Source organism: Thalassophryne amazonica, chromosome 15 (assembly GCF_902500255.1).
Source record: "Thalassophryne amazonica chromosome 15, fThaAma1.1, whole genome shotgun sequence".
Taxonomy (NCBI): Eukaryota; Metazoa; Chordata; class Actinopteri; order Batrachoidiformes; family Batrachoididae; genus Thalassophryne; species Thalassophryne amazonica.
This window is the reverse complement of record NC_047117.1, coordinates 15287707-15299312: the sequence shown is the minus strand read 5'-3', so window position 1 is coordinate 15299312 and position 11606 is coordinate 15287707. Positions and strand designations below refer to the sequence as shown.

The 11606-nt window shown below is 42.9% G+C and overlaps 1 protein-coding gene and 1 long non-coding RNA gene across 4 annotated transcripts in view; both read left to right on the top strand.

Moving 5' to 3' along the window:
• Positions 1-4416: 4416 nt before the first annotated feature.
• The window catches only part of LOC117527072 (protein sidekick-1-like), a 747725-nt gene continuing 740535 nt past the window's right edge, over positions 4417-11606 (top strand). For 2 of the 3 annotated variants that reach the window (XM_034189251.1, XM_034189252.1), the window contains exon 1: positions 4418-5324. In XM_034189251.1, the coding sequence (XP_034045142.1) occupies positions 5231-5324 (94 nt within the window). In that variant the 5' untranslated portion in view covers positions 4418-5230. Of the gene's footprint in view, positions 5325-11606 lie in introns of all 3 variants that reach the window. The other variant, XM_034189250.1, reaches the window with a different exon arrangement.
• On the top strand, positions 9622-11458 carry LOC117527073. Its single transcript, XR_004565422.1, has 3 exons — positions 9622-9888; positions 9955-9956; positions 11202-11458. It is a non-coding gene; the product is annotated as an uncharacterized LOC117527073 (long non-coding RNA).

Below are 11606 nucleotides of genomic sequence, written 5' to 3'. Positions count from 1 at the left end.
AGCAAAGTTTGAATGGTCTCACTGGAACACACTACCTGTCACTCAAAGTGACCATGTGTGTAATTATTCATACTTTATGGTTTAAATTTGTTTTAGCTTAAATCGATGCATTATAACCCCCCACAACATGAACAGGGAAACTGGCTGTAGAAACCAAAACTGTTTTGTTCATGTTTAGGCTGTAAACATATATATTTCTGCTGTAAAGTTGGAGATTTTAACACGGAGTTCTGTGGAGAGTATCACTCTTTTTGAGCCAGTCTCAAGTGGCCATTCAAGGTGTCCCCTTTCCAGTTCCAGAGATTGGATTGTTATTCTGTTATTGGTAGTATGGATAAAGCAGATGGTCACCTCACTCATATACGAGGTCTCTTAGATAATAAACCGATCCTTTTATTTTTTTTTAACTATATGGATTTGAATGACATGCGATTACACCAATCATGCTTGAACCCTCGTGCGCATGCGTGAGTTTTTTCACGCGTGTCGGTGACGTCATTTCCCTGTGGGCAGGCTTTGAGTGAGATGTGGTCCCGCCCTCTCGGCTGAATTCCTTTGTTTCACACGCTGCTCGAGACGGCGCGCGTTGCTTTATCAAAATTTTTTCTGGACCTGTGAGGAATATCCGAGTGGACACTATTCGAGAAATTAAGATGGTTTTCTGTGAAAAGTTTAACAGCTGATGAGAGATTATGGGGTGTTTCTGTCGGTGTAAGGACTTCCCACGGAGCGGGACGTCCTGCAGCGCTTCCAGGCGCTGTCGTCGGCCTGTTTCGAGCTGAAAACATCCTAATTTAAGGCTTAATTCACCCAGGACATCGTGAGAGAACAGAGAAGATTCAGAAGAGGCCGGCATGAGGAATTTATGCGGACATTCCACTGTTTAAGGACATTTTTTTAATGAAAGACGTACGCGCAAATTCGCCGAGTCCTTTCCGTGACGACTCGGCAAATCTGTGTGCGCCGCGACAGGAAAAACACCTCCGTGTTGAAAACCATTTGTAGAATTCAGGCGGCTTTTAATGGCTTTCAACAAGTGAGTAACTGAGAAATTGTTTAACAGCTTGGGCATGTTCCAACTTGCCCGTTAAGGTTTCCAACGGAGGTGTTTTTCCTGTCGCGACCCTCCGCGGTCGGGTCCAGCCCGACATGCGACTCTGCCCGCACGTTCTTTCATTACAAAATGACCGTTAACAATGGAATGTCCAAATAAACTCCTCATGCCGACTTCTTCTGAAAGTTCTCTGTTCTCTGACGACTTACTGCGTCAACAGAGCCTGAAATGTGGAAGTTTTCAACTTGAAACGGCGAGACGCTGCCGCCTCGAAGCGCAGATCGCCGTCAGGCGCCGTGGACCGTCCTTAAAGCGACACTACCAGACCAAAATCTCTCATCAGCCGTTAAATTTTTACCGAAAACCAGCTGAATTTATTGAATGGTGTCCACTCAGTTGTGCCTTACAGTTTTGAAAAATTTTTTATCAAACAAAGCAGCAGTCTGAGCCATTCCTAAACAATGAAAAAAATCGACGAGCGGGTGGACGACTCCTCACTCAAAGACTGCCCACAGGTGAATGACATAACCGACAGGCGTGAAAAAACTCTCGCATGCCCACGAGGGTTCAAGCATGTCTGATGTAATCACACGTGATTCAAATCCATATGGTTTTTGAAAAAATAATAAGGTCGGATACTTTTCTAATAGACCTCGTATATATATATATATATATATATATATATATATATATATATATATATATATATATATATATAAACACTGCAGTTCCATGTCTGATCACCATTTTACATGTAGAAATTATAGGGTGCTGTGGAGTTTCTGTGATGGCCAATGCACTTCAGTTTCCTTTTAACCATTTTTAAATGAATATTGCCATCTAGTGGGCTCAGAAAAAAGTTTACATTCTTCATGAGAACTCATTTTGCCATTATGTCATGCCATTGAAGAATATCATGCAATTTCTGTCTGGGGGCATTTCATGATGTGTAACTTAAATGTTGGAAACACAGCATCCAACACTAGTTTGTTACTGTATGTTGTCATTTTGATCAATTTTTCAACATTAAGTGACATTTTGTAGCTTTAACAGTCAGTCTACTCTTTGTAAGCCTGATCCTGTCAGATGTCAGAAGCTAACCAGAGTGGGCCGTGGTTAGTATTGGATGGGAGACCTCTTTGGAAGACCAGGGGCTGTGTGTATTTCTCCAGGTAAAACTGGAGTTGTCAGAAAGGGCATAAAACCTGTGCCAGATCCCAATGGGGATCTGTGCTGAATTGCTGTGGGTGAAGCAGCCGACAAAACAGCAAGTGACATTTTCAGCTTTCATTACAAAGACAGACAATACAACTCTTTTCAAATAATTATCACTGAAAAAAAAGTTGGTGATATTTACTTGAAAAAACCTTGGCAAGTTTTTTCACTCAGAAATTCCAAGTAAATTTTACAAGGAGAATTCTTAAGTAAATTTTACTTGCATATATTAGTTTATCTAAAAGAATAACTCAAGTAACATTTACTAGCAATTACCAATTGAATATTTTCATTGAATTTTACTCTCTTTATTCATAAAAAGTAAAACTTTTCAACTGTTCCCCTTGTTTTCACTCAAGGTTGCCACAGCAGATCCAGTTTGGATCTGCATGTTGCAGATATTGCATGTTCTTGATTTGGCACAAATTCTACACTGGATGCCGTTCCTGACGCACCTCCACATTATATGGAGAAATGTAGTGCAGGGGTGGGGTTTGAACCAGGAACCTTTTGCACTGAAAACAAGTGCACTAACCGCTTGGCCACCACCTCTACACTGAGTATGTAAGTCCCTTTGGCTGCCCTTGTTTTCACTCGGAGTCGCCACAGCAGATCTTGGATCATTTAAGTATTTTTAATAATCCCTAGTAGGCAGAGGTGTGACCAAATGGTTAGTGCACTTGGTTTCAGTGCAAATGGTTCCCGGTTCAAACCCCACACCTGTCGCATTTCTCCATGTAATGTCGAGGTCCATCAGGAAGGGCATCCAGTGTCGAATTTGTGCCAAATCAACATGCAGATGCAAATTGGATCTGCTGTGAAAACAAGGGGAACAGCTGAAAAGTTTTACTTTTTATGAATAAAGACAGAGTAAAATTCAATGAAAATATTCAGTTGATAATTTCTATTAAATGTTACTTGAGTTATTCTTTTAAATACACTAATATATGCAAGTAAATTTACTTAAGAATTCTCCTTGTAAAATTTACTTGGAATTTCTGAGTGAAAAAAACTTGCCTAGGTTTTTTCAAGTAAATATTACTCCAATTTTTTTCAGTGTATTCAAAGCACCTCACATGCATGTTCTGTCAGGAAGGTGTCTTTCTTTTGAAATTTGCTGTGCAAAAAGAAGCATACAAATGTTTCATTATATCTGTAGTCTGCACAACAACAACAACAACAATAATTATAATAATAATAATAATAACATACTGCAAGATTACAGAGAATTCGCTTTACTATATGTATTAAAATTTTGTTTTAGGTTTCAAACTTACTGTGCAAAATATAATGTAATATACTTTGGCTTAACATTAAAATTTATGTTCGCCCCATGGTCCTCCACCCCGATTCGTTTTGGCCCTTCTTTGCAAAGAATTTGGGCACCCCTGGACATTTAGTACAGTGCATTCTTTTGTCAAGCGCAAAATTAGGTAGGAGATGCAAGGCGTTGCGGTATTCTGAATGCTTTATTATCTTTATGCCAAGACGTGCTTTTAAAATGGATTTTTTTTTGTCATTTTGATGGTCTTTTGCATTTTTTTAAGTAAATTCTTTAGTGTGACACTGTGTTTGGGGGCGCCGTGTACTGCTCTCTGCTGTTCGTTGCTGCAGCTAATGACCGCCCCCTTGGCTCAAACTGACCAATAGGAACAGCGATGCTTCCAGCCTCGACCAATCAACAGCAACGGATGATAGTGAATAGAAGTTTAGTTTCTGAGTTTGGCATAGAAGCAGCACGGAGAAAGTGGGGAAAATAGCTGCTTACATTCTGAAATGTTTTAAGTTTGGACTTTGACGGAGTAAAAGAAAGCGTTCGGTTTAGGTGTGGGACTAAAGAGGAGTGAGTCCTCCCTCTTCTCAAAGTGTGCGTCGAGTCGAGCGGAGGAGGCGGCAGGTGTTCAGTCGAAGGAGACGCATCGTTTCAGTCGGCTCTCCAAACCTCAACAGAAGAGTCGAAAAACGGACAAAAACCCATTAAATCGGTCTGCAGGGCAAGTCTGGGTCCGATAAAAAAAAGCATTTGCGCTTTACTCGGTTTCGGACTGCTTTTAAGAACTGAAGACTGGATTAAAAAACAGCGGACTCGTGTCGCAGCGGTGAGAGAGCAGATTTTTTTTTGTTAGCAAAAAAAAAAAGTGTTTAGATTTCGTCAGCTGTGCTTATTTTGCTGATAAATGTTTTTAAAGTCAGTTGTGTTGCTGAGAAACGTGGGAACAATCCGCCTTTATTTTCGCTAACCTGTTGTATCATCTTTCTGTGTAACCCGATCCGCCGCTAACTACCCCGGGTTATCGCGGAGTGCCATTCGAGGTTGAGGTGCCTCTTCTCGGCAGAGTGCAGCACATCGAGTCGGCAGCAGCTGACTGGATAACAAACTTCTGCACCTCTCAAGTTTGTTCGGTTGGGATAAAAAGAAAAAAAATGTAATGTCACATGTGTTGTGTTTGCCTATGTATTAGCGGTTAAGCAACTAAATGATCCGCGGTGCAAATTCCCTCTGAAGACACCAGAAACAAGCGCGGATTTGCGGTCGATAGCAGCGAATAAGACGATAAGTCTCAAACACACTCAGATGTATTAAATCTGTACCCGGATCAATTGGAAAATGAGTTATCGTGGAGAGCAGAAAGCCACGGACCCTGCGACAGCTACAGGAGATTATCAGTGAAAGTGCCCCCGCTGGTGAGCGCCCAATCCTCCAGCTCCCTGCCCGTGTTTGGAAGCCCGAGCTCGGCTGCAGTGTGACTGAACTCCCGGAGCTCGGAGCTTCGCTTCACCGGACACTTTAGTGCGCAGTCAGCCGGTACTGCTGATTCCCACAGAGAGAGCTTGAGCAGCGGAGCACAAGCGGACGCTGATTGTGCTGACTTTGCCATTTTTAAGTACATCTCCAGTCTGGTGAAACTGGGAATCTCCGCGGTCCGTGTGGAGCGACCCGCTGAAGGGAGCCTGCAGAAGATGCGTAACCGGTCCGCAGGGAGTGGAAGCCGGGGTCTGCCTCTCCTTCTTCTGCTTCTTCTGTGTAGCGGCTGCCACATGTTGCATGGTCAAGGTAAGATCTGGCTTGCTTTTTGCTCTTTTCAGACAGTTTTTCACGATGCAGTTGTCTAAAAATATGACTGGATCATTTGTCATTGGGGACCACGGTGAACAGAGGGGAAAAGTGAGATGATGACTCTCTTAAACTGGAAACAAGGATATGATTTATTAGGCCAAGCAGCGCAAATTGTCGATGTTGGGATGTGTCTGTCTGGGAAAAGGGAGGGGGAACACCATTTTTAAACATGAGAATGGAATTATGATTTTCCTAAACCAGATTAATGTGTGTGCAAGACACACATATAGTTATTGTTGGGCATTGTCTGCGCCACTACATGTGTAAATGTAATGTACTAATGTAATACACCAGCAGTTGCAGGATTAAGGTAGTGCAGAACCCTGCTGGGGGTGTTACAGTTTCCAAGCATTGATAATCCCTCTCTTAGCTAATGACCTGCTTAACTGCATCTTTTTATTTGGCACAAAAGCACGCATAGTCTGTGCACATAGTGTAATTTACATTACCTTGTATTATTCTGCTGACCCTGTTGATTCTGATAAGTATTTGATGGTTTTACTGTAGCTCTGATGGAAAGCCTCATCTGCTTCAATCATAATGTTAACATGGCTATCTTTTTGTTTTCATTATTATCATTATTATTATTATTTAAGTTCATGGCAACACCTCCAAACATCTGAGACTTGTTTGTGCCAACACATGCTTTTCAGTATTGTACCAACAAAACAAAAACAAAATGTGAAAAGTTCCAACTATTTCAATCTCTGCTTAGATACAAATCCAAGAAGTAGTGACTTGCCTTTCTTGGCTTGGGTTGCATGAATTTGACGATGGTGTTGGGTTGAGTTACAGTTTTTTTCATCTTCCATAATAACATAAAATAGATAATCTTCCTTCCTCTGAGGTCTGAGGCTTGCTACCACTGTTGCCAAAAGTGCAATCACACTTAAGCCCAAAAGACAGACTTGTCTGCTGCTGTGACATACACACTTTTTGTCTGTGACAAATGGTAATCTTTTTTTTTTTTTTTTTTTTTTTAGCACTTTTTGTGAAAGAATTTTTTTAAATGTGGCACTTGCCAATTCCACTTCATGCAGCATGAATGATAGTAGTATCCACATCAGAAAGGGGGTTGTGGTGATCGTAATGTTTTTATTCTTACTGCAGGGTGTCTGTAATGATAGTTAAATGTGTGGTAGGTCAAAAGACAAGACGGTAGTACATACTCTTGTCCAGTTGTTGGTGGTAATGTGCCAAAAGGTTGCTAATTGTCTTTAGGGCCCCTTCACACATAGTACGACTATGGTTGCATTGCGCATGATGTGCGCATGAAGCCGGAATTGTATGTAATACGTTTAAAATCGTAGCAGCCTTTAATGCTTCGTACACCTGTTGCTACAACTATTTGCGCACACCAATGGCTGAAAGACAGTGTACCCTGTCAGAGCCCATTTGATCCCTCTTGCAGCAGGTGTCGGCGAAATTCCAGGTGACACGCACGCACATCTAACACCGCTTGCTTGGCACTTAGAAAATGTGTGGCCATTCATGCTATTAGCACGAAAACAGTCAGCAGACGATCACTTTCGAGTTGATGGTGGAATTTGTCTAAGTGCCACCACAAGTGTGGCTTTGCAAAAAGCAACACACATGTGGTGTATGTGTCTTGCACGTGTGAGCGTGTCACCCCCCCCGAAACATGTGGCATATGTACATGCGTGCCTCCCCCACTTCCCCCCAACATATGTGGCGTGCTGGGGGGGGCACGCTTGCATAAAATGGTGATATATATTGCACAGACATGATCACACGAGGGCCGGACAAGCAGATCAGAGCGCACACAGCACAATGAGATGCCTACTGACTAGAGACTCACTGACAGCTCACATAACACAGACACAGAGTGACACATTGGTGTGTTCACTGAACAGACAGGGAGTGTGTCCTCCAAAAGAAGCTGCTGTGGAGATCTGTGGTTCTGGACGTCCCAGCTGGAGAACACGTACCATGTTTGGACGGACATGAACTAACAACTGTTCACTGTGACGTGCGTGTGTCTGCTTGCTGTCCTCACGTGGCCATATATAAAAAACATATATCACTGTTGTGATGGGTCCCAGTGAGCGAGTGCATGTCATGCACATTGACAGGCTGTCCAGGTGAAATGGACTGTCAGATCATAACACGCAGTGGGCAATCTGAATGTCACATCACCCACGTGAGGTCTGTTCCATATGATGCTGTGTCTGTTTTGCGGTGCACCATCCACGAGACACGCATGTCGGGCCGGATATGTGCGGGGCTGGCTGATATGAGGGATTCAATAAAATGCAGTGTTTTATATGGTGTGTGGTTTTATTTTTTAAATATGTCCATGTTCTCCTTGATTTCAGTCATTTTCCACACCTTTTATAGGTAAAGTTTCTGGCTGGCAATCAGAGCTTTTGTAAATTGCAGGTTCGAATCCTGTGGGTGGCATGTATTTTTCTTTTTTTCACAGCAGCTGTGCGATGTGGTTACACATGCTCCAGCTGCTCGCAGTGTTCCATCGTTCATGCCTGCCTGTCGGCTCAATGTTTTCGTGGTTCGCTTACACGAGCTGTTCCGCCATGATTTGCCCTGATTTGTACATATTCATACTGTGTGTGACGGGGCCCTTAAACTCTACAACAAAAAAGAGGACTGGACAAACAAAAATCTACATGGACATTACACGGAGGGAAGTGGCATTTTTTTTTTTAAATAGACTTGTTGCATATTTGACGTGAAGCTGACCATTTTTGAAATGCACACCCACATTGCTGCCTGTAAGCATTGAATGGAGTAGAGGTATTCGGCTGTTGACACATTGCTTCCGAAGGATGATTCATGTTTAATAAAGCTGATTCCATTCAGCCTAAATATCCATTGATTGGATCCACTGCTGATCTTTGCAATCAGATCAAGATGGCCCTGCTATTTTTTTATTTTCAGGTTATCAAATGGGTCATGAGTTTAACTGAAAAGAGGTGATTAAAATCGATTAAGCGGGGCTCATCTTCTGTTTGAGGTATAAAGAAAAGTTTGCTGAAGTCATGTCAACTGTGAGTTTATTTTCACAAGAGCATAAGAAGCTATAAAATGTGTACAGGACATTCTATCACAAATCCTGCTGCATAGTTCACATCTTCACTATCCTTAAAAGTCAAGTGTATCTAATCAATATACACACGCGCGCACACAGATTGTTTTCAGCTAGTTAGCAGCTAACATTAGTTACTAATGCTTGCTGAAGTTGTGGAGCACGGCAGCCATATTTGTTGGTAAAAATCTTAGTATTTTTGACATGCTAACCATGTGGATAGAGATCAGATCAGATGATTGTTATGTATGAGTAATTTTATTAATATTGGTATTACTCTGTTATTTGGTGTGGTTGAAATACAAATAACATTTTTTCACTTGTTGTATCTTAGGGTGACCAAGCGTCCTGTTATTCCAGGGCATGTATTGTTTTCATGTCTTGTCCTGGCTGTCCTGGGTTGTTTTTAAGACAGTGATGACAATGTAAATGGTAAATGGACTGCATTTATATACCGCTTTTCCATCTGTATCAGACGGAGACCAAGAGCCACATTTCTTACTGTGTTCTTACTGAGCCACATTATGCCTCACATTCACCCCAATGTCAGGGTGCTGCCATACAAGGTGCTCACTACACACCGGGAGCAATAGGGGATTAAAGGCCTTGTCCAAGGGCCCTTAGTGATTTTCCAGTCAGGCGGGGATTTGAACCCATGATCTTCTGGACTCAAGCCCAACACCTTAACCACTAGACCAGGGGTGGCCAAACAGTCGGAGACCAAGAGCCACATTTCTTACTGTGTTACAGCAAAGAGCCACATCGGCACACGGGCACATGAACATGGGCACACAAACATTACCCATCCTTCAGCGTGTGCGCGCACGCACGCACACACACACACACACACACACACACACCTCTGCTCAGTCAGATTAATTGTAAATACCCCTACAATAGTAAGACCACAGGCCAGCAACATCATACACATGGGCACACACCCCCAACCATCGCTTCCTCTCCTTCACTCTCTCTCTCTCTCACACACACACACACACACACACACACACACACACACACACACACACACACACACACACACACACACACACACACACACACACACACACACACACACACACACACACACACACACACACACAGGCTCAGCCAGATTGATGTCACTCCAACATGATAACAAATAACAAATGCCCCACACCAACATGATAATGACATATTTACTACAGTACCAAGACCACAGGCCAGTCATTTTTCAATAATCAATATAGCGTGCACTTACTATGTATGTTGCTTAGTGGGACTTCTGGCATTCCTTCCCTTGAACAATCCTCCTCAAATCTGGCTCGTACTCCGTTGTTTCCACTTGAAGCAATTCTTTCACATGGGTGTCAGTCATAACAGAGCGGTGTTTTGATTTGACGTATTTCATGGTAGAAAATACAGACTCACAGACGTACGTTGAGCCAAACATTGACAGTATTTTAAGTGCACCCCTTTTGACATTGGGGTATTTTTCCATTGACACACTTTTCCAGAACTCAGTGGTCCCTTCCCTTAAAGCAGGTTTCAGTTGGTCCTTCTCAGCGAGATCAGTCATCTCCAACTCAGCGGCTGCCTCATCTGCAACTAGAGGGGCTTTCAAACAGTCTGTGTCTGCATTATTGGGTCAGCGAGGAACGTGATCTGTGGCCTTTTCAGTTGTAGATCGCGGAACCGGATCACAAAGGTTTTGTGCAGGTTTTCAACCAGAGTTGCATATCTGGCTCCTTGCTTATTCAGGGTGGCACTGGTGACTTGCCCGCTAACTTTTAGCAGAGTGGGGAAATGCGTTAAATCTCCCTTTTGAATATGCGCCTTGAACAGCTTCAGTTTGTTGACAAACGCAAACGCACTTTGCACCAGATCAGGCAGCACTTTCATTTTACCCTGCAGGGTAAGGTTCAGTCTATCCAAGTGGCCCAACATGTCTACCAAAAAGGCCAAATCCAAAATCCATTTGGGGTCCAAGAGCTGGGGATAGTCCTTGTTCTTCTCTTCCATGAAGAGTTTCACGGCATCCAAAAGTTCAAAGAAGCAAGAGAGTACCTTTCCCCTTGACAGCCACCTCACGGTGCAGTGCAGTGGCAGGTCACCTGGAAGCTCTTCATCCAGCTCAGCGATGAAATTCTTGAATTGCCTGTGATTAAGAGCATGTGTACGGATGTACTTGACGATGTCCATCACAGGTTTCATGATGTCTAAATTCAACGATTTAGACACGAGTTGCTCTCTGTGGATGATGCAGTGGAAATTCCAAAAGTCGGGAAATGTTTCGTCGGCTTTGCACAGCCCCACGAGCCTGTTTACAGATCTGAACATGGATGGTGCGCCATCCGTGGCTATTGCGGTTAGCTTCTGTAAGGGCAGATTTGCTTTCTCAAATGCAGCCATCATTGTTTCTTTCACATCTATGCCACGGGTTCGGTCTTTCAGTGGCACAATATCCCGGAGTTCTTCTTTGATCACACACTCCTTTGACACAAAGCGTGCAAATATTGCCAACTGAGGCTTGTCTTGTATGTCACAACTATCATCCAATGCGACACTGAAATACTCGCATGCTTGAAGGTCTGAGTGCAACTGTGATTCAATAGCTGTGTTAATGTCTGATATTCTGTGTTCAACAGTATGGCGGGACAGTTGGAGGTCTGATGCCATGCGTTTTAGTTTGTCGTTTTCAGGAGACAAGATTTCAACAGCGTCACTTATGCATTTTTTAACGAACTCCCCTTCGTTGTATGGCTTTTTAGCCCGTGCAATGTTCCAAGCCAGTTAATACGATGCAAGTGTTACTGTCTCTGATTGCTTCGTAAATTTTTGGAAAACCTGTACCTGCTTTTCTGCTGACTTTTCAAAGTGGTCAGCTTGTGCTTGCGAAGTTCAGTCCCTTTTGGAAATTCCTGGTCAGTGTTAGCGTGGAGTGAGCTGAAGTGACGCTGAAGATTTGAAGCCTTGAAATGCACCAATGACGACTGACATATAAGGCAGAATGGCTTGCCATTACGTTTGACGAAAAAATATAAATTCTTCCACTCTGTTAGAAACGTCCTGTTTTCATCTTCATATTTTCTTTTTGCAGTGCATTTTTTCCATGCCATTTTGAGATCTGACAGAAGATCGACCCCCTGACCTAGCAGCTACTGGGAAATTTAGCA